At 51.8% G+C, this 27,994-nt stretch overlaps 1 protein-coding gene across 1 annotated transcript; it reads left to right on the forward strand.

The window, feature by feature from the left end:
• Positions 1 to 516: 516 nt before the first annotated feature.
• Positions 517 to 27,585, forward strand: URM1 (ubiquitin related modifier 1). The gene is made up of 5 exons (XM_003940576.4): positions 517 to 614; positions 8,978 to 9,048; positions 23,375 to 23,456; positions 24,822 to 24,870; positions 25,232 to 27,585. The coding sequence occupies exons 1-5, from the start codon at positions 580 to 582 to the stop codon at positions 25,298 to 25,300; spliced, it is 306 nt and encodes a 101-aa protein (XP_003940625.1). The 5' UTR covers positions 517 to 579; the 3' UTR covers positions 25,301 to 27,585.
• Positions 27,586 to 27,994: the final 409 nt, after the last annotated feature.

Genomic DNA, 27,994 nt, shown 5'->3' on the forward strand with positions numbered 1-27,994 from the left:
ATAGCACCGATCACAATGCCTGTCCATAGCACCGATCACAATGCCTGGCGCAGGAAGGCGCCATCAACAGCCGTTGAATGAGTGACATCCAAATCGACGGCAAAGGGGACGGCTGGACAGCGAGTCGCCCGCTTAGGAGAGATTCTGAGTCGGAAATAAAGATCTGGGAGTCACTTATAATTTAAGCCAGACGAGTGAATGGGTTCGCCCGAGCGGTGTGTAGACTGAAGAGATTCTAACTCATGCAAGATCAACAGTAACGTGGCTGACAGTCACGTCGCAAAAATACGGGTGGCTCTCCTTCGCCTGCTTGTGATCCTGTGCAAGGCGCTTCCCACCCTGGGTCTGTGAGCCCCGTCGGTGAAAAACGGAGGGAGATCGATTCATAACCCCAACAGCGCCGGAGACCTTCCCTCCGCCGCCCCATCCTCTCCCCTCCCCTCGGTGACTTCCTTCAGCAGCTGACGAAGCTGGATCCCTGGACACCGCCTCTTCCGTACGCGGCGCCCGACGACGCCCGGAAATTTGCGGGCGCGCCGGAAGTTGAGGGGAGTTTCCTGCGAGCTCGGCTTCCTCAACATGGCAGCGCCCTTGTCAGTGGAGGTGGAGTTCGGGTGAGTTGCAGACCTGGGGCGCCGTGGGGATGGATTGAAGTCGTCGGGCCCGGAATTCCCTTTCCTCTGCCTTGGGGCCTGACATGGCTAAATCACTGGGTGTCCCGGTGCCTGTTGTGAGCTACGCCACCCGCCTGGGTGAGTCTGAGAGGCCAGTCTCTCCTGGCGATGAGGCCGTATGTCCGGAAATAGAGGCGCACATTGGGAGGAAGATGCGCTCTGCGCACCCCTGGATGCCCTGTGCTCCGCAGGAGTCGAATTTGTGACGGTTAGCAGGCAGCCTCCTTATCGTGTTTTCCAGTCCTGTCTCGGACCGATCCCACCTGTTTGGCATCTGAGCTCCTAGAACCTAGAAGGACCACTCTCCACTCCCTGATTTCATTCTTTGAGCAGCAGTTTCTTTTTAGTGTTCTTAAGATCTTGTTTCTCCTGGGATGTAGTGGCCAGGACGGGACTTTTTTCTTTTTCTTTCCTAAGACTTGGGGATGTTAAACAGACCTGAGCCTCCTGCAGGACAGTCAGCAAACTTGGTGTGTTCCTTCTGCAGAACTAGAGTCAGGTGGAGATACAGGGACAAATAAGAGATCACACTGAAGGAAACTAACACGGACAGTATAGTATACACAGATGAAAAATGCAGAAATTGGAACACACACCAATAACTAAAGAAACAGAGCAGGGAGGAAGTCTACTCAAAGCATTCTTTGATTCCTCCTACAAACAGGTGTGTCATGATTTCAAAACTGAGAGATCCTGCAGAGCTTAGAGAGAAGGCAAAGAAACGAAGGCCTTGAAAGATGGATGGTGTACTTTCCAGAATCATATGGCAAAGAGGGAATAGGGTGTGTGTGTGTGTGTGTGTGTGTGTGTGTGTGTGTGTGTGTATGTGTAGATAAACAAGTCAAGGTTTATGTAAAAGTTGGGGATGAGAATCTAAAACCTCTGCCCAGTGCCTTTCTTCTCATTGGATGCCTCCTATTTCTTTCATGTTCTTCCTTCATTGGGTAGTTCATTCACCAGCCATTTATTGAGTGCCTACCATGTGCCAGGCAGCAAGCCAGACACTGAGGGATACAAAGATAAATAGAAGTCTGTCCGTGCCCTACAGCATTCAGCATTTCTGCCCCTTAGAAGGGGGGTAAGTCTCATGACTAAGTGCATTTTAATTGATATTGTCTGGCCGCTTGGATCAAATTAGAACTGTATCGGTCTGGACTCCTCACTGTTTTGCCTCACTGACTCTTGGCCCAGCTACACTCCCCAAAGCCTGGGGTTCTAGGAGGATCCCTGTTTCCTTGACAGGCCTCAGTGGAGCTGGAAAGAGAGTAGCCACAGACTGCTGTGTTAAGGTTTAACTAGGCCAGGCACGGAGGGTAATTCCAGCACTTTGGGAGCTGAGGCAGGAGGACTGCTTGAGCCCAAGAAGTCGAAACCAGCCTGGGCAACACAGGGAGACTTCATCTGTACCAACAACAACAAAAAATTTACTACTGACAATTTGCCTTTCATTGTTTTGTTTTGTTTTGTTTTGTTTTGTTTTGTTTTTTGAGATGGAGTTTCGCTCTTGTTACCCAGGCTGGAGTGCAATGGCACGATCTCGGCTCACCACAACCTCCGCCTCCTGGGTTCAGGCAATTCTCCTGCCTCAGCCTCCTGAGTAGCTGGCATTACAGGCACGCGCCACCATGCCCAGCTAATTTTTTGTATTTTTAGTAGAGACGGGGTTTCACCATGTTGACCAGGATGGTCTCGATCTCTTGACCTCGTGATCCACCCGCCTCGGCCTCCCAAAGTGCTGGGATTACAGGCTTGAGCCACCGCGCCCGGCCTGCCTTTCGTTGTTATGAGTCAGACCTGTTACGTCTGTCTGCCGGGTACTGTGCTAGCACAATGGGGAAGTCCTGTGAGGAAGACCTGGCCCTTGTTCTCCAGAGCTTACACACCAGCACAGTTGCCCTTTTTCTGACCCAGTCATCTTTAGCTTCAGTCTCCCTTACCTCGAAGAGCAATAATAACCCCTGGTAAGGCAGGACAACATTCTTCCACCACCCACCCACCTTCTACCACCTCCATCCACAGCACAGCATTCCATGAAAATGTAGCTTCTCAGGAAGCAGAAATGCCCAAGGTGATGCTCAACCCAGGTTCCTTCTCTCTTTGTCCTTGCCTTGATGTGCGTTTTTGCCCCTGACCTCTCTTTCATTTCCTATGTCTATTAGCAGATAACGATTCACGCTTTACGTGGAACCGGCACAACTTTGCAAAGGTTACATGCCCGTCATTTTCTCCCTCATCCCTGAGTGGCCCCATTCCTACTTCAGCCCTGGAAGGGTCTGGGTTAGGATTTTGTCTCCCTCCCGAGCAGATATACTCTTCTTGGCCCTACCAACTCCTCCAGAGACCCTCTGGAAGGCCCCTCCCACCTTCCTCCTTGTCACTGATCAGGTCTGCCATCCTTTATCTTGCCCCTGAACTATTCTCAGCAGAGCATTTTCTCAGGTCAGGCATGATCCAAAGTATGTAATACAGTTGTGTTTTGTGTCCCTGTGGTCCATGTTGTAAAGATCCAGATATGAAATTCTCTTCTTCCCACTCCTTTTGCTCCTTCCCAAGTTGGGGAGGTATTGGCAAAAGGAGGGAATGTCATTGAGGTCAGAGAAGAACTGGGAGAAATGGGCATTTTCATTCCTTTGGCAGATATTTGTTGAGTGTCTCCCATGTGCCAGGCCCTGTTTTAGGCAGAGTTTGCAGCCCAGCAGGTGGAGGGGAAGTAAATAAACTATATATATGTATATGTATATGTATATGTATATGTATATGTATATGTATATGTATATGTGTATGTATATGTATATGTGTGTGTGTGTGTGTATACACAGAAGATTAAAACATGAAGATCAGAAAAGGTGAAGGCGGTTTTGAAAATATCTGTACCTGTCACTGGTATCAACATACACATCCACTAAAAATTGGAAGGTGGAAGGAAGATGGAGATAATGTCAGTTGAGTTTTAATAGCAGATCTTATCAGGCATAAGAGGGTCTGGCCTTGGGTCTCTCTTGGGCTAGAACAGGCCCCTTGTCTGCCTCCCTGAATCACTCTTGAGGCTGGGCATGCACCTTCCCCCACTCCAGATGTGCTGACAGCAGAAACGCAAACCCCTCCCTTGAGGGCCAGTGAATTCAACAGTGGCAGGTCACTGTCTGCGCAAGACTGGTTCTCCCTTCATCCGCTTGTAAAGGGAAAAACAGCCTTGGCCTCTGAGCCTGGCACCACCAGGTTTGGCCAGTATTGGTTGTTTGCCTGAGTCCCAGTGCCTTCAGTTCCCATCCCTCTTCTCTGACCCCCAACTCCTGAGCCCCTTGCCTGTCACCCTCCCCCACCCCAGCTGCTGCATGTGCCAGCCCCCACCCAGGAGAAAACGAGGCTCTTGGAAGGGGATAAATGGAGGCTCTGTGCGGGCTTGCAGCTGAAATGGCCCTGTGCGCGGCCACAGATGGGCCTCCTCTCCCCCTCCACATTTCTGCATCAACAAAGCGTGACCTTGTTTAGATGACAGTCGCCCCATGTTTTCCCCATGACAATGCTTGCCTTGCCTTTGCCTCCCAGTGGGCTGCCTCAGGACATCTCTGTTCCCTGAAATTGGGAAAGGGTGGTGGGGTGGAAGACATTGCATCCTTCAAAAGTCTGGTAAGGCCTTTTCAGTTAAGATCCACAAGAAGTCTGAGATGTGAGTCGGGAGACCCAGAGGGAGAAGGAGTGTGGGGCACTGAAAGAGTCCTGGCGCTCCCCTCAGAAGCCTCAGCTTCTTACTTGGCACCAAGTATCTCTGCAATCCCCGCCTTCCCTTGGCCAGGTGCTGGGACACAGAAATGAACCAAACTCTGCCCTCAAGAGGCTTTCTGACCTTTGGGAAGTCCTGTTTTTTTCTGACAAGGCTGCTGGTGCTAAGAAGGAGTCAGTTAGATTCAAATGATAGGTTTGGCTCCTGCCTGTACAGCCTTGGACAAGTTGGTTGGTTAACCTCTCTAGGCGTGAGTCTGCTTTTCTATCAAACGGAGTTAATAATGCCTGCCTCCTCCCTTCTTCCCTGGGATTCCCTGAGGATGAAATGAGATGAGGAACATCTTATATAAATGGTGAGGTGATGTGAGCAGTTGTTCTTAGTTGATGCCAGGTCCTATGGACTCTCTCAGCCTCCAGCACTGTGATGTGCCCACCAGGTCAGCAGCAGGTGGCATGGGCAGGAGCATTTCAAACCACCATCTGGCCAGAGAAAACCCCTAGGTGCGCATTGTCTACAGAGAGCCTCACGGTGGCTCCTCAGTGCTTTTCCAGATGGAAAGACTGAAGCTTAAGACGGAGTCATGGCTGGGCTTGGTGACTTACACCTATAATCCCAGCACTTTGGGAGGCTGAGACAGAAGGATTGCTTGAGCCGAGGAGTGTAAGACTAGCCTGGACAATACAGTGAGACCTCATCTCTATTATAAAATATTTTTATTTTATTTTATTTTATTTTATTTTATTTATTTATTTTTTGAGACGGAGTTTCACTCTTGTTACCTAGGCTGGAGTGCAATGGCGCTATCTCGGCTCACCGCAACCTCCGCCTCCTGGGTTCAAGCAATTCTCCTGCCTCAGCCTCCTGAGTAGCTGGGATTACAGGCATGTGCCACCATGCCCAGCTAATTTTTTGTATTTTTAGTAGAGACGGGGTTTCACCTTGTTGACCAGAATGGTCTCGATCTCTCGACCTTGTGATCCACCCGCCTCGGCCTCCCAAAGTGCTGGGATTACAGGCTTGAGCCACTGCGCCCGGCCTATTATAAAATATTTTAAAATTATTATTTTTAGTTTTGAGACAGGGTCTCACACTGTTGCCCAGACTGGAGTACAGTGGCATGACCTTGGCTCACTGCAGCCTCAACCTCCCAGACTCAGGTGATCCTCCCACCTCAGCCTCCCAGCTGGCTGGGACTGTGGGCATGCATCACCATGCCCAGCTAGTTTTTGTATTTTTTGTAGAGACAGGGTGTTGCCATGTTGCCCAGGCTAGTCTTGAACTCCTGGGCTTAAGCAGTCCTCCTGTCTCAGCCTCCCAAAGTGCTAAGATTACAGGTGTGTGCCACTGGGTCTGGCCCCCAAATTATTTTAATAACAGAAAAAAAAAAAAAAGGCCGGGCGCAGTGGCTCAAGCCTGTAATCCCAGCACTTTGGGAGGCCGAGGCGGGTGGATCGCGAGGTCGAGAGATCGAGACCATCCTGGTCAACATGGTGAAACCCCGTCTCTACTAAAAATACAAAAAATTAGCTGGGCGTGGTGGCGCGTGCCTGTAATCCCAGCTACTCAGGAGGCTGAGGCAGGAGAATTGCCTGAGCCCAGGAGGCGGAGGTTGCAGTGAGCCGAGATCGCGCCATTGCACTCCAGCCTGGGTAACAAGAGCAAAACTCCATCTCAAAAAAAAAAAAAAAAAAAGGCCGGGCGCGGTGGCTCAAGCCTGTAATCCCAGCACTTTGGGAGGCCGAGGCGGGTGGATCACGAGGTCGAGAGATCGAGACCATCCTGGTCAACATGGTGAAACCCCAACTCTACTAAAAAATACAAAACATTAGCTGGGCATGGTGGCGCGTGCCTGTAATCCCAGCTACTCAGGAGGCTGAGGCAGGAGAATTGCCTGAACCCAGGAGGTGGAGGTTGCGGTGAGCCGAGATCGTGCCATTGCACTCCAGCCTGGGTAACAAGAGTGAAACTCTGTCTCAAAAAAAAAAAAAAAAAAAAAAAAAAAAAATTTAGCTGGGCATGGTGGCACGTGCCTGTAATCCCAGCTACTCAGGAGGCTGAGGCAGGAGAATTGCCTGAACCCAGGAGGCGGAGGTTGCAGTGAGCCGAGATTGCACTCCAGCCTGGGTAACGAGAGCGAAACTCCGTCTCAAAAAAAAAAAAAAGAAGATTGAGTCACACATCTAAGATCTCGACATAGGGAGAGGTGGAGCCTGGTCTTCACATTGGGGCCAGCATGTAAAGGCTGTGTTCTGCACCTGTGTGCTAAGCTGCCTCTCTAGAAGGCAGAGGAGTTAAGAGTCTGCAAATTTGGGTTCTTGAATTTTTTCTTTCTTTTTTTTTAATAATTAGAGACAGGCCAGTTGGGCTGGCTCATGCCTGTAATCCTAGCACTTTAGGAGGCCAAGGTAGGCAGATCACGAGGTCAGGAGATAAGACCATCCCGGCCATTGTGAAACCCTGTCTCTACTAAAATACTAAAAATTAGCCAGGCGTGGTGTCACATGCCTGTAGTCCCAGCTAGTTAGGAGGCTGAGGCAGGGGAATCACCTGAACCTGGGAGAGGGAGGTTGTAGTGAGCCAAGATGGTGTCACTGCACTCCAGCCTGGTAACAGAGCAAGACTCCCAGAAGGAGAGAAAGAGAGAGAGAGAGAGAAAGAGACAGAGCCAGACATGGTAACTCACAACTCTAACCTAGCACTTTGGGAGATCACTTAAGCCCAGGATTTCAAGACCAGCCTGGACAACATAGGGAGATCCCATCTCTACAAAAAACAAAAATAAAATTAGGAAGGTGTGGTGACACGTGCTTGTGGTCTCAACTACTTGGGGGCTGACGTGGGAGGATTGCTTGAACCCAGGAGGTTAAGGTTGCAGCAAGCTAGGATCACACCACTGTACTCCAGCCTGGGCGACAGAGTGAGACCTTGTCTCAAAAAAATAAATAAATGAATTGGCTGGGCATGGTGGCTGACTCCTGTAATCCCAGCACTTTGGGAGGCTGAGGCGGGTGGATCACAAGGTCAAGAGATCGAGACCATCCTGGTCAACATGGTGAAACCCCGTCTCTACTAAAAATACAAAAATTAGCTGGGCATGGTGGCACACGCCTGTGGTCCCAGCTACTCGTGAGGCTGAGGCGGGAGAATTGCTTGAACCCAGGAGACGGAGGTTGCGGTGAGGCGAGATGGTGCCATTTGCATTCCAGCCTGGGTAACAAGAGCGAAACTCCGTCTCAAAAATAATAATAAATAAATAAATAAAATAAAAATAGGCTGGGCACAGTGATTCATGCTTCTGATTTTAACATTTTGGAAGGCCAAGGCACGCAGATCTCTTGAGCTCAGGAGTTTGAGACCAGCAATGTGAGTGAAATCCCATCTCTACAAAAATTTCAAAAGTAGCTGGGTGTGATGGCATGCACCTGTAGTCCCAGCTGCCTGGGGGTCTGATGCGCAAGGATTACTTGAGCCTAGGAGGTCAAGGCTGCAGTGAGCCATGATCATGCTACTGCACTCCAGGCTGGGTGACAAAGTGAAACCCCGTCTCTAAATAAATAAATAAACAAACAATAATTGGTGGGGCGCCAAAAAAAAATAATTACATACAGGCAGGGTCTCGCTATGTTACAAGGCTCTACTTCCCTGGGACTCATCTCAACTCCTGGCCTCAAGCAGTCATCTCGCCCCAGCCTGCCAAAGTGCTAGGATTATAGGTGTGAGCCACCACACCTAGTCAGTAGTTGATTATTAGTAAAATTATATCCTACTTTACCACACTGGAAGTCATATTAAGGAATTGGTCATTGGGGCTGGGCAGTGGCTTATGCCTGTAATCTCAGTGCTTTGGGAGGCTGAAATGGGAGGATTACTTTAGGCCAGGAGTTTGAGATTAGCCTGGGTAGCATAGCAAGACTCCATCTTTACAAAAAATTTAAAAATTAACCTGATATGGGCTGGACATGGTGGCTCATGCCTGTAACCCCAGCACTTTGGGAGGCCAAGGTGGGCAGATCACCTGAGGTCAAGAGTTTGAGACCAGCCTGGCCAACATAGTGAAACCCCACTTCTACTAAAAATATAAATCTTAGCCAGGCGTGGTGGCACACTTCTGTAGTCCCAGCTACCCGGGAGACTGAGGCAGGAGAATCGCTTGAACCTGGGAGGCGGAGGTTGCAGTGAGCTGAGATCACACCATTGCACTCCAGCCTGGGCAACAGAATGAGACTCCCTCTCAAAACAAATAAAATACAAATATAAATATAAGAATTAGCTCATGCACCTGTAGTCCTAGCTACTTGGGAAGTGGAACAGAAAAGTCTCTTGAACCCAGGAGTTCAAGGTTACGGTGAGCTACGATTGCACTACTGCATTCCAGCATAGGTGACAGAGCAAGACTCTTGTCTCTGAGAAAGAAAGGGGAAAAAAAGGAATTGGTCACTGGTACCCAAGATGTTCCTGCACCTTAGTCTCCGCTTCTCTCAGCCTTCATTCCCAGCCCTATCCTCAGTTTTCTGTTTCCGCTACCTCTTCTATTTGTAGGAGCTCACCTGGCTTTTTCTCTGGTCCTCCTTTGCAGAGGCGGTGCGGAGCTCCTGTTTGATGGTGTTAAGAAACATCAAGTCACTTTGCCTGGACAGGAGGAACCCTGTGAGTATTGGCTTTCTAAACTCCTCTCTTGGGGCCGTTGAACAGGAGTTGGTCCATGGATAACACTCAGCCCCGTTCAGGCCCGTGTTCTGCACCTGTGTCTTAAGCCGTGTCTCTAGCAGGCGGAGGAGTGAAAATAAGAATCTGCACTGCTGGGCGTGGTGGCTCATGCCTGTAATCCCAGCAGTTTTGGAGGCCGAGGTGGGTAGATCAGCTGAGGTCAGGAGTTTGAGACCAGCCTGGCCAACATGGCAAAAGCCCATATCTACTAAAAATATAAAAATTAGGCCAGGCACGGTGGCTCACGCCTGTAATCCCAACACTTTGGGAGGCCGAGGTGGGTGGATCACGAGGTCAAGAGATCAAGACCATCCTGGTAGCCGGGCGCGGTGGCTCAAGCCTATAATCCCAACACTTTGGGAGGCCGAGGTGGGTGGATCACGAGGTCAAGAGATCAAGAGCATCCTAGTCAACATGGTGAAACCCCGTCTCTACTAAAAATACAAAAAATTAGCTGGGCATGGTGGCGCCTGCCTGTAATCCCAGCTACTTGGGAGGCTGAGGCAGGAGAATTGCCTGAACCCAGGAGGCAGAGGTTGCGGTGAGCCGAGATCGCGCCATTGCACTCCAGCCTGGGTAACAAGAGCGAAACTCCATCTCAAAAAAAAAAATGTGTATATATATATATAAATTAGCTGGGCATGGTGGTGCACGCCTGAGGCAGGAGACTGCACTCCAGCCTGGGCCACAGAGAAGACTCTCTCAAATGAAAAGGAAGAGTCTGCAAAGCCAGCTTCATTGGAGGAAAGGGGTATGGTTTCATCCTTACATGCGGATTCTATCTTCAGACAGGCTTGAGTTTGAATCCCCATAGAACCATAGTCCAGTGACCTTAGCTTTCTGAGCTCTAGTGTTCTCATCTGTAAAATGGGGTTGGAAATCCATATCTCTCAGGATTGTTAAAAGAAGTAAGCAAGCCGGGCGCAGTGGCTCAAGCCTGTAATCCCAGCACTTTGGGAGGCCGAGGCGGGTGGATCACGAGGTCAAGAGATCGAGACCGTCCCGGTCAACATGGTGAAACCCCGTCTCTACTAAAAATACAAAAAGTTAGCTGGGCATGGTGGCGCGTGCCTGTAATCCCAGCTACTCAGGAGGCTGAGACAGGAGAATTGCCTGAACCCAGGAGGCGGAGGTTGCGGTGAGCCGAGATCGCACCATTGCACTCCAGCCTGGGTAACAAGAGTGAAACTCTGTCTCAAAAAAAAAAAGGAGTAAGCAGTTTATCCCATTTGTCTCTACTTTTTTTTTTTTTTTTTTTTTGAGACGGAGTTTCGCTCTTGTTACCCAGACTGGAGTTGCAATGGCACGATCTCGGCTCACCGCAACCTCCGCCTCCTGGGTTCAGGCAATTCTCCTGCCTCAGCCTCCTGAGTAGCTGGGATTACAGGCACGCGCCACCATGCCCAGCTAATTTTTTGTATTTTTAGTAGAGACGGGGTTTCACCATGTTGACCGGGACGGTCTCGATCTCTTGACCTCGTGATCCACCCGCCTTGGCCTCCCAAAGTGCTGGGATTACATTGTCTCTACTTTTATGATACAGTAGAAAAGGTTCTCGTGAAGGAAGTAAGCTTCATTGAGGATGTAGTGATTTAAATGGGCTCATATTATGATAAAAGGGTTTAGATTAAAAAGAGTATCCAGCCAAAAAGGTTGGGGGAGAGAGGTTGGCTAAAGGAGAGATTGGATTTTTTTTCTTTCTTTCTTTTTTTCTTCCCAGACAGAGTCTCACTCTGTCATACAGGTTGGAGTGCAGTTGTGTGATCTTGGCCCAAAGCAACTTCCACCTCCTGGGTTCAAGCAATTCTCCTGCCTCAGCCTCCCCAGTAGTTAGGATTACAGGCACACGCCACCACACACAGCTAATTTTTGTATTTTTTGGTGAAGACAGTATTTTACTATGTTGGCCAGGCTGGTCTCAAACTCCTGACCTTGTAATCCGCCCACCTCTGCCTCCCAAAGTGCTGGTATTACAGGCATGAGCCACCGCTCCCAGTCCCTGGATTTTTTTTTTTCTTTGTTCATTCAAATACTTGTTAATCTTTCTTGAATAAATATACATTGAGCACCTCCTATGTAGCAGACCACGTACTAATCATTTTGGAGACAGACATGAACAAGAGCCAGTCCCAGGCCAAGCATGGAGGTTCACACCAGTAGTCTCAGCACTTTGGAAGGCAGAGACAGGCAGATCACTTGAGGCCAGGAGTTTGAGACCAGCCAGGCCAACATGGCAAAACCCCATCTCTACTAGAAATTTAAAAAATTAGCCGGGCGTAGAGGTGCACGCCTGTAATCCCAGCTACTCAGGAGGCTGAGGCAGGAGAATTGCTTGGACCTGGGATGAGGAGGTTTCAGTGAGCCAAGATCACACCACTGCACTCCAGCCTGGGCAGTAGAGCAAGACTCTGTCACAGAAAACAAAAACAAAAACAAGCCAGTTCCTGCCTTAAAATTGGGAGGTTTTAAAGAATAAAGTTGCATATCTTTGGTTGTGTAGCTGTCAGGGTAGCCTCAGTGTTGGGGAGCGGGTATGGCAGGTGTTCAGGTCTTTCCTAACCTTAGCAGTGGGTTCTAGCAAGTGCTCAGGGGTGGGATTCCAGTCTCTACCTGTGTCTGGGATCCTTCTGAGGACACTGGAAATGAGGTTCCTGGAGGTGGGCAGTAGAAAATGGTCAAGTCAGGCTGGGCACGGTGGCTCACACCTGCAATCTCAGCACTTTGGAAGGCTGAGGCCGGGGGATCACGAGTTCAGGAGTTTGAGACCAGCCTGGCCAACGTGGTGAAACTCTGTCTCTACTAAAAATACAAAAATCAGCTGGGTGTGGTGGTGGGTGCCTATAATCCCAGCTACTTGGCAGGCTGAGGCAGGAAAATTGCTTGAACTTAGGAAGCGGAGGTTGCAGTGAGCCGAGATTGCGCCACTGCACTCCAGCCTGGGTGACAGAGCAAGCCTCCGTCTTGGAATGGGGGGAAAAAGGAAAAAATGGTCAAGCCAAGTGTGGTGGTATACGCATGCAGTCCCAGCTACTCAGGAGGCTTAGACAGGAGGATCTCTTGAGCCTGGGGGGTCAGGCTATAGTGAGCTATGATCATGCCACTCCACTTCAGCCTGGGCCACAGAGCGAGACCCTGTCTCAATTCATTAAAAAGAAAAGAGGCCAGGCACAGTAGTTCGCGCCTATAATCCCAGCACTTTGGGAGGCTGAGGTGGGAGGACCACCTGAGCCCGGGAGTTTAAGAGCAGCCTGGGTAACATGGTAAAACCTAGTCTCTACAAAAAAATAAAACATTAGCTGAGAATAGTGGCACACATCTGTATTTCTAGCTGTTTTAGAGGCTGATGCAGGATTGCTTGAGCCCAGGAGACTGAGACTACGGTAAGCTATGATTGCACCACTGCACTTCAGCCTGGGCGTCAGAGTAAGGCCCTGTCTCAAAAAAAAAAAAAAAAAAAAAAAAAAAAATGCACATAAACAGAATATGTGTGGGGAAAACAAGAAAATAGTCAAGTAAGATTGGGCAGGATTCTTTTGAAACTGGACACAATCTGCCGGAAATCAATTATTATTGCTCATATTCACTGGCTGCCACACCTCTCTGTCCCTCCCTCAGGTTGGAAAGCAGTGGTACAGGGTGGGGTCTGTCTGCCACTTTTAGAGACTGGGGCAATACTGAGGAGTGGGGCACTTACTGAGGAGCAGGGCACTGCCCACATTGAGCCAGGAGGGGATACGTGGCAGGGTTTAAGTGTCAGGATGTGTGTCCCTGGTCGAGGAAGATCCGGGGTGCTGAAGGTGACTGCTTCTTAATTTGAAAGATGGCCGTTGCAGCCTTGGGAGGGCACAAGGTACTCTCAGAACAAGCTTCATAAAGATTCAGTCTCAAAGACCTTGCCTGGAAGTTTATTAAAATATCACAAGTTAATACTTATTTCCTCTGGAGTTTGTCTGACATGAAAACCCACAAGTTTTCTCTTTTTTTTTTTTTTGAGATGGCCTCTTGCTCTGTTGCCCAGGCTGAAGTGTGGTAGCACGATCTCAGCTCTCTGCAGCCTTCGCCTCCTCAGTTCAAGCAGTTCTCCCACTTCAGCCTCCCAGTAGCTGGGATTACAGGCAAGCACTACAATTTTTGTATGTTTTAGTAGAGACGGGGTTTTAATGTGTTGCCCAGGCTGGTCTTGGACTCCTGACCTCAAATGACCCGCCCACCTTAGCCTCCCAAAATGCTGGGATTACAGGCATGAGTCATTGTGCCTGGCCCACAAATTTTCATAATTCTAGCTCCATTTCACTCATTCATTGACTGAGTACTCAGCAGTGCGAGGTACAGTAGAAAGTATTTTATTAGGCCGGGCGCGGTGGCTCAAGTCTGTAATCCCAGCACTTTGGGAGGCCGAGGCGGGTGGATCACGAGGTCGAGAGATCGAGACCATCCTGGTCAACATGGTGAAACCCCGTCTCTACTAAAAACACAAAATTTAGCTGGGCATGGTGGCGCATGCCTGTAATCCCAGCTACTCAGGAGGCTGAGACAGGAGAATTGCCTGAACCTAGGAGGCGGAGGTTGCGGTGAGCCAAGATCGCGCCATTGCACTCCAGCCTGGGTAACAAGAGCGAAACTCCGTCTCAAAAAAAAAAAAAAAAGAAAAAAAAAGAAAGAAAGTGTTTTATTTGGCTAGACGCAGAGGCCAGCACTTTTGGAGGCTGAGACAGGTGGATCACTTGAGCTCAGGAGTTTGAGATCAGCCTGAGCAGCATGGTGAAACCCCGTCTCTACAAAAAATATGAGAATTAGCTGAGTCTGGTGGTACATGCTGGTAGTTCCAGTTATTTGGGAGGCTGAGGTAGGAGGATGGCTTGAGCCCGGGATGTGAAGGTTGCAGTGAGCTGATAGTGTGCCACTGCACTCCAGCCTGGGTAACAGAGCCAGAGCCTGTCTCAAAATAAGAAAGTACTTTAGGGTTGGGTGCGGTGGCTCAAATCCCAGCACTTTGGGAGGCCGAGGGGGTGCGGATCACCTGAGGTTGAGAGCTTAAGACCAGCATGACCAACATGGAGAAACCCCATCTCTACTAAAAATACAAAATAAGTGCCCTTTTTGTGCCATCACTGTACTAAGTTGCTGGATGGATATTCATATCACTCTGGAAGGCCAAGGTGGGTAGATCACGAGGTCCAGGAGTTCGAGACCAGCCTGACCAAAATGGTGAAACCCTGTCTCTACTAAAGATACAAAAATTAGCCAGGCGCGGTGGCTCAAGCCTGTAATCCCAGCACTTTGGGAGGCCGAGGCGGGTGGATCACGAGGTCAAGAGATCGAGACCATCCCGGTCAACATAGTGAAACCCCGTCTCTACTAAAAATACAAAAAATTAGCTGGGCATGGTGGCGCGTGCCTGTAATCCCAGCTACTCAGGAGGCTGAGGCAGGAGAATTGCCTGAACCCAGGAGGCGGAGGTTGCGGTGAGCCGAGATCGCGCCATTGCACTCCAGCCTGGGTAACAAGAGCAAAACTCTGTCTCAAAAAAAAAAAAAAAAAGGCCGGGCGCAGTGGCTCAAGCCTGTAATCCCAGCACTTTGGGAGGCCGAGGCGGGTGGATCACGAGGTCGAGAGATCGAGACCATCCTGGTCAACAAGGTGAAACCCCGTCTCTACTAAAAATACAAAAAGTTAGCTGGGCATGGTGGTGCGTGCCTGTAATCCCAGCTACTTAGGAGGCTGAGGCAGGAGAATTGCCTGAGCCCAGGAGGCGGAGGTTGCGGTGAGCCGAGATCGCGCCATTGCACTCCAGCCTGGGTAACAAGAGCGAAACTCCGTCTCAAAAAAAAAAAAAAAAAAAAGATACAAAAATTAGCTGGGCGTGGTGGTGCGCGCCTGTAATCCCAGCTACTCAGGAGGCTGAGGCAGGAGAATCACTTGAACCCAGGAGGTGGAGGTTGCAGTGAGCTGGGATTGCACCATTGTACTCTAGCCTGGGCAACAGAGTGAGACTCTGTCTCAAAAAAAAAAAAAAAATAGCCGGGCGCGGTGGCTCAAGCCTGTAATCCCAGCACTTTGGGAGGCCGAGGCGGGTGGATCACGAGGTCAAGAGATCGAGACCATCCTGGTCAACATGGTGAAACCCCGTCTCTACTAAAAATACAAAAAATCAGCTGGGCATGGTGGCATATGCCTGTAATCCCAACTACTCAGGAGGCTGAGGCAGGAGAATTGCCTGAACCCAGGAGGCGGAGGTTGCGGTGAGCCGAGATCGTGCCATTGCACTCCAGCCTGGGTAACAAGAGCGAAACTCCGTCTCAAAAAAAACAAAAACAAAACAAACAAAAAAAAATAGTTAGCAGTATAATGGGAGTAGATCCAGGGAATAAACAAGTAAACAAATAAATGCATAACTGCTTCATTACAACTTGAAGTAATTAGCATGAGGAGAACAAAAGGGTACTTGAATGGGACTAATAGGTGGTCAGCAGAGGTCTGTTTAAGGAGGTAACATAGCAAGCCCTGGCACATTGGCTCACACCTGTAATCCCAGCACTTTGGGAGGTCAAGACAGGTGGATCCCCTGAGGTCCGGAGTTTGAGACCAGCCTGGCCAACATGATAAAACCCCATCTCTACTAAAAATACAAAAATTAGCCGGGTATGATGGCGGGCACCTGTAATCCCAGCTACTTGGGAGGCTGAGGCAGGAGAATCACTTGAACCCAGAGGTGGAGGTTGCAATGAGCCGAGATCACCCAACTGCACTCCAGCCTGGACTCTGTCTCAAAAAAAAAAAAAAAGTAACATGGAGGCTGAAAAGGGGCCAGCCTAGTAAATTGCAGAGGGAGTGCAGGAGAGCAGAGGTGCATGGGGGCCCATTTGTAGCAAAGAAGACAGCACTTGTGAAGCCTGGGGATAAAAGGCCAAGGGGGGTCAAGGAGATAGAGGAAGGGCCAGCATCATAACAGGCCGAGGCTGAGTTTGGGCCAGTAGGCAAAGCCCCAGTTGATTGTGTAAATCATTGTCACAAATTCCTAGCAGGTAGCTACCATTATGCCTTTCATTTAAAAGGTAGAAACCGGCCGGGCGCGGTGGCTCAAGCCTGTAATCCCAGCACTTTAGGAGGCCGAGGCGGGTGGATCACAAGGTCGAGAGATCGAGACCAACCTGGTCAACATGGTGAAACCCCGTCTCTACTAAAAATACAAAAAATTAGCTGGGCATGGTGGTGCGTGCCTATAATCCCAGCTACTCAGGAGGCTGAGGCAGGAGAATTGCCTGAACCCAGGAGGCGGAGGTTGCGGTGAGCCGAGATCGCGCCATTGCACTCCAGCCTGGGTAACAAGAGCGAAACTCCGTCTCAAAAAAAAAGGTAGAAACCAAAATTTAGGAAAGTCAGGGATCTCACCCCAAGTCACAGAGTCATTTAAATGGCAGAGCTGGGATTCAGAACCAGCTTTCAGGCCACTGAATTTCAGAGTCTTGGCACTTTACCGCTAACCCATCACCATCTATCCCAAGAGGCTCCCTGAATCACCCTAACATCTTATATTTTCCAGTTTTACACTTCCCTTCATTTATTTATTCATGACTTCAACAGCTACTTATTTCAACTTTTATAGTGACCCCAAGGGATTAAAGAGACCCCTAAAAATGAAAGAGAAGGAGGGAAGGAGGGACCCGAGGCCTGTCCAGAGTTACCCAAGTAGGGAGGCTGGCCTGGGACTCAGATGTTTTTATCCCTCATCTTCCAGCCACTGTTCAGGAAACAGGGAGGGGCCTATGCCCACTCTGAGCAGAAAGGAGGGGAGTGGGAGAGAAGGCATGGTGGCCCATTTGCTCAGTCTTCGGGCCCTTGGCTTTGAGTTCCTACACCTGGTTCAGTTATGCCCTGTTGTGCCTAGAGGCATGGGTCACACAGCAGACCCATGGTAACCGAGGTTGGAGACCTAGATCTCCAACAGAGCTGGTTAGCGGCTGCCAGACCCACCCTGGCACATGTGAGCCCCGCTGGGGGTCAGGGGCCTGGTGCTGCTAGGAAAGTCTTACCCTTCCCCCAAGTCCATGCCCAGATATGTCTTCTGGCAGCCTTCCCAGCCTAGGGGCTGCCACTTGGCCAAGTGAGTCTTGGAGGTTCCAGCAGAAACAATAGCAGCCATAAGATTTTGGAATGTGACACACCTGGCAAATGGAAATTGTGGCTCCTAGGCCAGAGGAGAGCTTCCAACCCAGCCAGTTTGGGAGAAATGATGAGCAAGGCCAAAGGGAGTGAGACCGCGAGAGAGGAACCCTGGCATGCGCAGTTACACATCAGTTATTCCTGCCAGCCTCTCCCTGCCCCATCTGTAAGATGGGAGGTTGGGCTGGCTTTGTATATTATTGAGCTGGTTGTCTCTTTGACATCTACCAAAAAAGTTTCTTCAAGATCCAAGTATATACGATTCTGTGAAACGGAGTGTGCTGACCTGGTAAGAAGCTGTATGAGGAGAGACGTCTCAGCAGCCATCTTGCTGCAGCAGGCCAGCGAGGCACCCACCGGCGTAGGGTGCTGCGGCTGCTGGAGTTGGCCTCTGTGACGAAAGCATCCCTTTGACCCAAGGCCCCCTGCCTAGGCCCCAAGAGTAGACGTGGCCACCTCACCTTTCCCTGCCTGTCTTCCTCTCCCCTGCCATTCTGCCCCTCCGGCTGCTCTGCCGGCGTTAAAGCGCGGCTGGTGAGGGAGGGCAGGAGTTGCCGGAGCTCCTGGGCGCTTTAAACTGCTTAGCATGCATTTCACAGCCTCCCTGGGGCCAGCTGTTCCTTTCTCTGCTCTCAGGGCCTGTTTGCTGATCCCCTCTCCACCTCCCTCCTCTCCACACCCCTCCCAGTCCCTGTGCAAAATTGCTTTTGAAAAGATCCACTTTCTGCTTAATTAAACAATGAGGAGGTCCCCTCTCACATCTGTAAACCTCCTTCTGAGGCCAGTTTAGCCCACAAACTGCTCCATTCTTACCCCCATTCACTTGTAAATGGCCCCTCTGATGTTCCCTCCACCCCCTCTCCTCTGTTACTCCCCGCTTGCCAGCTCTTTCTTTTCCCTTTTCAACTGAGGCCTGGGGTGGGCTCCCAGTAGAGCTCAGAGCCTGGTGGACTTGGGGACGGAGGCGGTTTAGCCTATGGAGGGGAAGACAGGGGATCCTTCTCTTCCAAACCCGAAGGGCCATCCTGGGGAAGAGGAGTACGTTTGTTGGCATGGTCCCGTGGACCTTTCAGACCCAGTGGGTGGGAAATGACAGGAAGACAGATTTCTGCTTGGGAGAAAAGAGCTCTTAACAATCAGAGCCGCTCCACAGAGAAGCTGACCTCCTGTCCCTGGAGGTGTTCAAAGAGAGGCTGGATGAGGGCCTGTTACGCCTGCGAGTCAGTATCAGATACAGCTTTGAGGTTGTTCCCTTTCAGTCCCAGAGGCTGAGGCTGACACCCTTTGGGGCCCTCCCACAGTGGGCAGTCAGTGTCCCCCAGACTAGGGCGAGTACACTGGGGCGAGGGATTCTGGTGGAGCTCGCGTTGGTGCTCTCCCCCATGGGCGTGCTCCCTTTGGCAGCGGCCTTTAGAAGGTGCTGGAGCCCAGAGGATGAGGAATCTGAAGTCACTGTGGGCTTACAGCTCAGAGCAGCCATCTGTTGAGTGTGTCCTGTGTGTGACACTCCTGGGCCTGCCTCCGGCATTGTGCCTTACGTAATCCTCAGCAGCTCTTGGTGTTTGGATTATTATCCTTGCTTGTCAGAGGACGACGCTGAGACAGCAAGGTGAAGTGACTTCCCACCCAAGGGCATTGAGCACACGGCCCAGGTCCTCTAGCTGTGAACTCAGAACTCAACCACTCCACCATGGAGCAGCAGCTCCCATCACCTGCTCTGCCCCCAATGGGCAGGCCAGGTGCCAAGGCATCCTGCCCCGGAAACCTTGTATTAGGCGCCCATCTCCCTCCTCTGATGCTATGTGCCCGGGGGCAGCCTGGCTGCCAGCACCTACAGCCTCAGAATGTCATTCCTTCCACCTGGGTTGTACTGGGAGCATTGGCCAACCCTGACATCTTGTGGGTTCAAACATCTAAAATAGAAGGAAAGTCAGTATCTAGGATTCCTCACTACTCTCCCAGTACCCTCGTTCCTTTCCAGCCTCTGATGGGAAGATTCAGGATGCCACAGAAAACCCCAGCCAGTCCCAGCACTATCTGATTAATGGTTGGCTCTATCCTGCCCGCCAAAGCTGGGGTGCCACACCACCAGGTGGAAACCCAGAGAGTTGGAGGGGTATAGGTTCTTCCTCTGGATCCTGGAGTAATTACAGCATTGATATGCAGGGCATAGTGACAAGAGCTTTGTAGAGATCATCTTATTTGATCCCCCACAATGCCCCTATGAGGCAACCTTAACATCCCCATTTTACAAAAAGAGGAAGCTGAGGCCCAGAAATTCCTTACCCAAGGTCATAGAACCAGGACGTGATGGAGTCCAGCTCAAAACCAGGCCTGTCTGAATCCAGGGTCCGTGCTCTTAGTCTCTTCCTCCTTCCTCCTTCCCTCTACCTCCCCAGCTGTCCACTCAAGTGATGGTAATGGTAATGCCATACATTTGAGCCAGATCATGATTTGAATGTCAGGTCAGACACACGTGGAAGCATAGGCCTGGGCAGTGGGGCCTGGTTCCTAGGGAGCACCTACTTGGGAGACACTGCCAAGGTTCGGTAGGAGGGAGAGGCCCCTTCTCAGAGCCTGTGAGGCCTCGCCTGCTCTGGCCGCATCTCATGCGAGCTGCTTACCTGCTCTGTTCTGTTACCTTGAACCTGCCCTTTTATCCTGCCCCAGGCCTTCCCATGTGCTCTCCTTCTGCCCAGAATGCTCCCCAGCCCACCCCACTCATCCTTCAGACCTGAGCTTCACTGTTTAATACCCTCAGCCAGGCCTCTCCTGACCCCAGATGAAGGACATAGCATTTGTCACAACTAATTAAATATGGTTTGTCTCCCCTGCTGGCCTCTAGCTCCATGAGGGTAGGTAGCTCTGTGTCCCTCTTGCCCACTACCATCTCCCTAGCACCTTGCACATAGTAGCTGCTCAATAAATATTTGTCTCCTGAGTGATCACATGGGATCCCAGGAGGGAGACCACCCCTAGTAGGAATGGGAAGACAAGAAGACACAGAGTGGGAAGGTGAAAGTGAAAGTCTCCAGCCCCCGTCTATCCCAGAGCCATCCATCCCCAAGCCACCAGCCCCTGACTCTGCTTAACCCTTCCTCCTCCCCTGGGCGCCTTTGGAAGCCGACCATCTGGCTTGGAGACTATTTGCATATTGTCTGTGCCTCAGCAAGCCTAGCGAGATGTCCCTGGGGGTGTGTTTCAGGCCCGGCCCGAGTGGCCCTTGCATCCTGCAAAGGGAGCCGTGAGTTCCCCTCTCCCCACCCCCAAATCCAGGCATGGGGGAACAATACGGGTGGTGATGCGGTAGCCTCACCATGGTAACAAGCTATCAAAAATGTGGGCAGGCCTGGGTGGGGGGCGGGCAGAAGAGGGAGGGAGTGACCTCAGCAAATAGGAGCATCATGATAAATGAGCCAGCACCGGGCAGCAGACTCATCCCCCAGCCTGTCCCTCTGGGACTCTATGCTGGTGCCATCGTTCAGATGACCCTACCATGACCACTGGCCCTTCCCCCACCCCCAGGCCTATCCAGAGTGGAGCAGAAGCACCTTCCCTTTGGAGGGAGCCAGGGCTGTCCCCCTAGTTGAGTCCTGGTTCCATGCAGGCCAGGCACTGCCCAGGACTTCTCGCCGCCTTCACACACACAGGAACACCCCCGCCCGCCGGTGCTGGCTGATTGATGTGTCAGACCCCAGTGGCTCTATCGAGCGGCCACAAGATGTATGGGTTGGCGGCCCACCAGACAGTGCCAAGATGGAGGCCAAGGGGATTCAGAGCCAAGGGGAAACCTCTGAAACCCAGGCCTCAGGGAGGAACCCAGCCAGGAGTCCAAGTGGGCTGCAGCCTGTTGGAGGCAGCACTCACCCCATCGCCTGCCTGCTCAAACCGTGAAGACACCGATCTGCTTTGTTTAAAAGGAGACATTAAAATGGAAAGGCGGCAGTCTCAGTCCACGGACACTTTGCCCATGGCCCTGTGCTCTGCTGGCGTACGATCCAGGCAAGTTGGCACTGAGCAAAATGGACCATCCAGGCTGCAGGCCTGTCAGAGTGACGGTGGCACGTGTGCCAGCCAGTGTGGCTTAATTCCTTGCCCAAGGCTGGGGCTGTGTGTGCATACACGCTGCGGGCCCAGACAGGGCAGAGGGAAGCCTCCCTGAGTCCAAGCAGCCTTTCCCTTGCCTGCACTCCAGGATTCTGGGCTCCAGACCAAGCTTTATCTCAGACATTAGTCCAGGACAGCAGACCCCTCTAGACACCAACTCCAGATGGGGGTGGTTAACCCCAACCCCTCTGCTGGCTTCCCAGAGGCAAGTTGTCTCCCCAGGAGAATGGTCTGTTTCAGGGGCAGACAGTGGAAGGTAGGCTTCGAGGTGTTTATAGAGCCACATTCCTGTGTGCTGTGGCCTGATACTAGGAAAGGAGAGGTGACCCTGGAGACAGGTAGCTCTGAGCCTCCACATGACCTACAGAGGGACCGGTGGCTCCACCAGAACCCCAAGGAGGCAGATCTCAGTGTTAGCTGAGCAGGAGAGGCCCTGTCACCCAAACCTCTGGCCACCGCCACCGCTGTTGGGGAGGGCTCTGAAAGCATGGGGTGGTGGCGGGGAGTGGAGCAGGGATTTGTCAGCATCCCTGGCTGGTGAAGGATCCTTCTCTCCCTCTGCCAGAGGAAATTAATTGATGTTATCAGCTCAGCAATTGTTTTTCCTCCTCTCACAAAGGGAAATACATGCAGACCCCTCCAAGAGCAAAGCCAAATCCTCCCCATCTGGGACTGGCTGGAGAGATAAAGGTGGTGGGGGCTCTTCAGGTTCCTCTCAGAAGTCCAGCCATGGCAGTTGCAGACTGGCTTCCAGGACTTGTGGGTAGGGGCCTGTCCCCTAACCCTTTCGATGTGACAGTTCCTCCTGCTGTCTGCCTTGAATCCCCGTATTATAGGTACATCCCATTGCCTCTTCTCCTCGACTTCAGCAGTGCCAGGTGCAGCTTTTTCTAAAGATCCATCTGGCAAGTCACTGGCCTGTCCTAACCTGTTTCCTCACCTTTGAAATCTACAAGTTCATGGGCTATCACAGCCTGGTCTAAAAGAAGCCCTCGGCCGGGCGCGGTGGCTCAAGCCTGTAATCCCAGCACTTTGGGAGGCCGAGGCGGGTGGATCACGAGGTCGAGAGATCGAGACCATCCTGGTCAACATGGTGAAACCCCGTCTCTACTAAAATACAAAAATTGGCTGGGCATGGTGGCGCGTGCCTGTAATCCCAGCTACTCAGGAGGCTGAGGCAGGAGAATTGCCTGAACCCAGGAGCCGGAAGTTGCGGTGAGCAGAGATCGTGCCACTGCACTCCAGCCTGGGTAACAAGAGCGAAACTCCGTCTCAAAAAAAAAAAAAGAAGAAGCCCTCTAGCTGGGCGCAGTGGCTCACACCTATAATCTCAGCACTTTGGGAGGCCAAGGTGGACAGATCACATGGTCAGGAGATCGAGGCCATTTTGTCTAATACGGTGAAACCCCGTCTCTACTAAAAATAAAAAACAGGCCGAGGCGGGTGGATCACGAGGTCGAAAGATCGAGACCATCCTGGTCAACATGGTGAAACCCTGTCTCTACTAAAAATACAAAAAAAAAACCTAGCTGGGCGTGGTGGTACATGCCTGTAATCCCAGCTACTTAGGAGGCTGAGGCAGGAGAATTGCCTGAGCCCAGGAGGCGGAGGTTGCGGTGAGCCGAGATCGTGCCATTGCACTCCAGCCTGGGTAACAAGAGTGAAACTCCGTCTCAAAAAAAAAAAAATAATAATAATAATAAAAATAAAAATAAAAAACATTAGCTGAGCATTAGCTGGGCGTGGTGGCATGCTCCTGCAATTCCAGCTACTCGGGAGGCTGAGGCAGAATCGCTTGAACCCGGGAGGTGGGGGTTGCAGTGACCCAAGATGTCGCCACTGCACTCCAGCCTGGGCTACAGAGCTAGACTCCGTCTCAAAAGAAAAAAAAGAAGCCCTCTAAACCCCATGTTTATTTCCTTCTGTGCCAGGCAAGGCTCAGGGGCGCAGGTGCCATTGGGTTTGACAAGAGTTTGTTCTGTGCATTTCTCTCCAGGGGACATCCGGAACCTGCTCGTCTGGATCAAGAAGAATTTGCTAAAAGAGCGGCCAGAGTTGTTCATCCAGGGAGATAGCGTGTGAGTCCCACTCCTTCCTTCCCTGAAGAGGGCGGAGGGAGGGACAGATATCTGAGCCCCCTCCCTCAGGTTCAGTCCCAGCCTTCTCTGAGTCCGGTTCTCCCTTTCCTTCACTCTGACTCCTCGGACAAAAGAGCTTCGGTCCAGCTCTGTCTGAGATCTATTTTCAGTTTTCTTGTTACTAAAACTGGACTCGAGGATTTGTTAAAATCCCAGATGAAAGGAGCCTGGTGAATTTCTCAGAAAACTTGGATTCTGCCCTCTCGTTGCCACAGACTTGCTGTGGGACCTTAGGCAAGTTACTTCGCTTCTCCGGACATCAGTTACTCTCTACACAGAAAGTGCTGAGGAAAATGTACCTAGCGCTACTGAAGAACTAAATACTCTGTTTTATTTCATTGTAAATAGCCACACATGGCTGGTAGATTACCATACGGTGCAGCACAGGTCTGCAGTTCCAAGGAGTCATTGACGCTGTGCCTGCACGTACCCTGCACGTGCACACACACTCACTGGGGACACCCCAGAGCAGTCTGCTTGGAAAGGACCAGGTTCCACTTGCTAAGAAGTTACAAGGCCAGCCCCCCATGTGAACGGTGACCAGTGCAGCTGTGAGGCTCACTTTCTTGCCTTGAGCATAGGTCACTGTGAGGCCCCAAGGGATCAGGCCTAGGGGATCAGCCCTGCTTCAGGTCATGGTCCAGTGGTCCTGGAGGCCACCTCCAAGGCCAGCAGCATTTCTTGGGCCATTGCCAGTGGGAGCCAGGCTAAGCTGCCTGACCACTTGCTGACCTACCTGCCTTATGCCAGGCAGGGCTGCACTTGACCATTGCCATGTGCCATGGCAACTGATTCAGAATTGGCAAAACAGCCTCCTCTCCACGATGGGCATGCAGAGGCCTAAAAGAAGCTGAAGTCTTTTCCAGGTCTAACGAGAATAAGGTTAGACCCCTGAAAAAGTGTGGTCCCACTAATGGTTACCATGACAGTGTGGCAAGCACTCCACACACATCGGCTCATTTCGTTTTGTGCAGGCCTTGTGGGGCAGACACTATCCCTTATCGCATTTTCAGATGAGGAACCTGGTACTCAGAAACAGAATGGCCTTCCCACGGTCAGGGTGGTGGTGCTGGCCAGCCATTGTACCCGTTTTCCATCTGGCTACAAAGGCCATGCATGACTGTCTGACCTGGTTTCCTTTACACTCAGACCAGCCTCCCTTTCCTGGGAGAGCTTCAGCCAGACCCCAGTAGGCAGGCTCCCCGGCACCCTCTCCTGCAGCCCTAAGCTCTCAGCCTCTCTCCGTCTGTGGAACTCTGCCTCCTGCCTCTCACTCCCTACTACTCACCACCATCTTTCCCACAGGCGGCCAGGAATTCTGGTGCTGATTAACGATGCCGACTGGGAGCTACTGGTCAGTACCTTGGGGGACATCCCTCCCCGATCCCCTGCCCTTGCTGCTTCAGTGGGAAAGCCTTGGGCCTCTCCTCAGGCCCATAGAGTGGCTGGGTAATCCTCCGCCCCACTGCAGCCCCACACTGAGGCTGCTGGAGTCTCCCACCCCAGGTGAGGAAGGGATGGATAGCTGGGGACATGGGAGCACCGCCCCCCCGCCCCGTCCTGCAGATTTGCAGGTTGAGATACAGGATACCATTTTTCTGGTAGAGTCCGTCTCTTCCAGAGCAGCCAGCCCTCACCCCTTGTTCTCCCAGCTCCTTGGGCAGAAGTGGGAAGGTGGCCCTGAGGGTCTCCTGCTCCCCTCTCTCCTGCACCAGGGTGAGCTGGACTATCAGCTTCAGGACCAGGACAGCGTCCTCTTCATCTCCACTCTGCATGGCGGCTGAGGGCCCTTCTCTGGGCCTGGGCACCCTTAGAGGGAAGAACAAAGCAATCAAACATCCCCCGGGGCCCTGCTTCCAGGTCTCCCTGTCCCCCTTGGCTGCCTTCTTCCCTGCTCTGTCTCCCAAGCTCCCTCCAGGCAGGGAAAAGAGGCCAGGTGCTAAAAATGAGCCTTTCTCAAGCACGTGAGCAGGGGAAGGCAGGCAGGCGCCAGAGCCCAGCACTCCGTTTTCCAGCAGCTGTGGTGGGGGAGGGTGCCCCTCTGGTTTGTCAAGAGTGGAAGGGGGCTCTGTGGCCAGGTGACCTGGCTACCTTCCGCTCCTTGTACCTCAATCTAAACATGGAGTGACCGCTGACAAGGAGCTCCAGTCCCAGAGCCAGCGTCTTCACAGGGAAGATAAATGGACCTGAATAGCTGAAGGGAGGCCCCTCCCTACCCAAAGATTGGAGGCATCTCAGCCTCAGTTTCCCTGTCTGGACAGCTGAGGGCTCTGCCTGTCCCCTGCTGATACCATTATAGAACCCCAGCTGGGGTCCCCTATTCATGCTGAGCCCCCCCACCCAGCAGCTGCTCCTCCAGCCACACCCTTCCTTCTGCTCCCCCGACTCCTAGCCCTTGACCCTGGCTGGCCTCCCCCTCTCCACAGGCCACCAGATGGGCTCCTGAGACCCTCCCTAAGCTGCCTACAGCTCATTCTGCTGGAGGTAAAGATGAGGGGAGGGAGTGTGTTAAAACTTGGACTGGCAAGTAGAAGCCTGGGGGGATCTGTGTGCCTCAGTTTCTTCCTCTGTAACAACCGAATATTTATAGTGGCCAAAAACTGGGGAGATACTTGATGGCACAAATGTCCATTTTCTCTTCCTTCCCATGTCCTGCAGGAAGCAGGATGGGGCAGGCAGCACCTGGTAGGCAGAGTGGTTTGCCCCTCCTCCCCTTCCCTTCTGGAAGTCTTGGGGCCTCAGTGCTTGCAACAGCTGGCCTTGGGCAAATAAAAGACTAGGTTGTTTGCTAGCCTTGCTTGGAGCTTCATCCTTGGAAACGGGTGGCACCTCATATCCCCCCAGCCATGGTCTTTGATACAACCTCTTCATCCTCAGCCTAGGACCTCAGAGCTGCCCTTCACCCTTCACCCAGAAGAGGGGTGGGGGTGAACACTCAGATGATCTGAGAGGGGTAGTCTAAAGAGCCATCTGGAGAAGGGGGTGGCAGAGCCAGTCTGTGCTGACCAGTCTGGGTCCCAGGATGCATTCCCACCCGCCTGTCCAAGGCTTTGTCCCACCAGCTGCAGCCAGCAGCCTCAGAACCCAGAATGGGGGTGGCATAGATGAGACTGCTGAGCCCCCCTTTCCATGTTCTTTCCTTCCCATGACCTGAAGAAAAGAGCTTTGTTTGCTGGAGGTAGACCCCACAAGAAAATTAGGGCGCTAACATTAACCCACCAAAAGCATCATCCCACCCGAAATGTTGCTTTTCATTCGATGTCAATAATTTACGGTGGAATTTCTCACCCTGTGGAGATGAAAGTGCCGAAAGGTTGTCCCAGCAGTGTTAGGGGACAGGGTGTGCACATCATTCTTTTGAGGATAGATGACCCACTGGGTGGTGGACTTTTCTCCAGCTCTACTCCAGGTCGAGGCCCTCTGGGCTTGTGTGAAGTAGGAGCAGCTATGTTGAGACTATGGGGAGGAGCTGGTCTGGGTGCAAATTAAGTCCAGTGTTGGGGTCTGAGTGCTGTCCAGAAAGGCTATATGACCAACCCTCACCAGGCGCTGAGGTCGGGGTGTCCATGTTAGGGAACGGACCAAGAGACTTGCAACAGCCCTTTACAGCTGCACTTTTAGGTCAGCCTGTCCGATTCGTGTAACCTGGAGGTCCCTCCCCATCTCCAGCCCCCTGAGCTGTAGAAGTGGCCCATCAGTGCACCTGATTGAACACCCCAGATTGCAAGTCCTGGAAACTGAGCACTAGGATCCCTTTCCCTGCCTGCAAGGAGTGGAAGGGGTGATGTGGGATATCCCTTCTCCCACATCACACCCCAATTAATGCTGAGGAGTAGGGTAGGAGGAGGTGCTGGGAAAACCGGATTTGTTGGCACATTCGGGTGCAAGCACTGTGGTTGAAATTGCCCATGGCCAAGGCGCTCCAGATGATTTCAGGTCATTTTTAGCCCCAGGCTGGAAAGGGGTCAGGGGACAGGTGACCTGGACTCAGCCCTGAGCAACTCCGAGCCACCCCTCTCCCAAGGAATTCCTGATCCCTGCTTTTGAGGAAATAAACAAATAAAACCCCGCTATCTCCGAAGATTTTTCTTTAATGAAAAGGATTCGTTTTTCCAAGTTCTGTTTCCAAAGCCGAGGTGATTGCCCGGCTGGAGCGCATCGCTGGCGACGCTTGGCCGTCGGACCCTGGCAGCGGCTGGACGAGGCTCAGCCCACCGGTCCGTCCTGAGGGGCTTTCGGGAGGGATTGATTTGTTTGGGATTTAGGACTTGGCTGAGGATTTGTTTTGTTTAGGTAGGAGTATTGGGGTGATAAGTTAGAACAAATACGAAACGAGTTAGCGGGCGCATTGCGCCAGCCTCTTCTTTCACCCCCGACTTCCTGCGGCTCGGGCTGAGGGCGGACCACTTTCGGCCCCGTCGCTGCGTGCCGGCTGCGTTCCGGCCGAAATTTGAAAGGAAAAACGACGCGATCGACTG

This window comes from Saimiri boliviensis, chromosome 2 (genome assembly GCF_048565385.1).
Source record: "Saimiri boliviensis isolate mSaiBol1 chromosome 2, mSaiBol1.pri, whole genome shotgun sequence".
NCBI classification, from domain to species: domain Eukaryota; kingdom Metazoa; phylum Chordata; class Mammalia; order Primates; family Cebidae; genus Saimiri; species Saimiri boliviensis.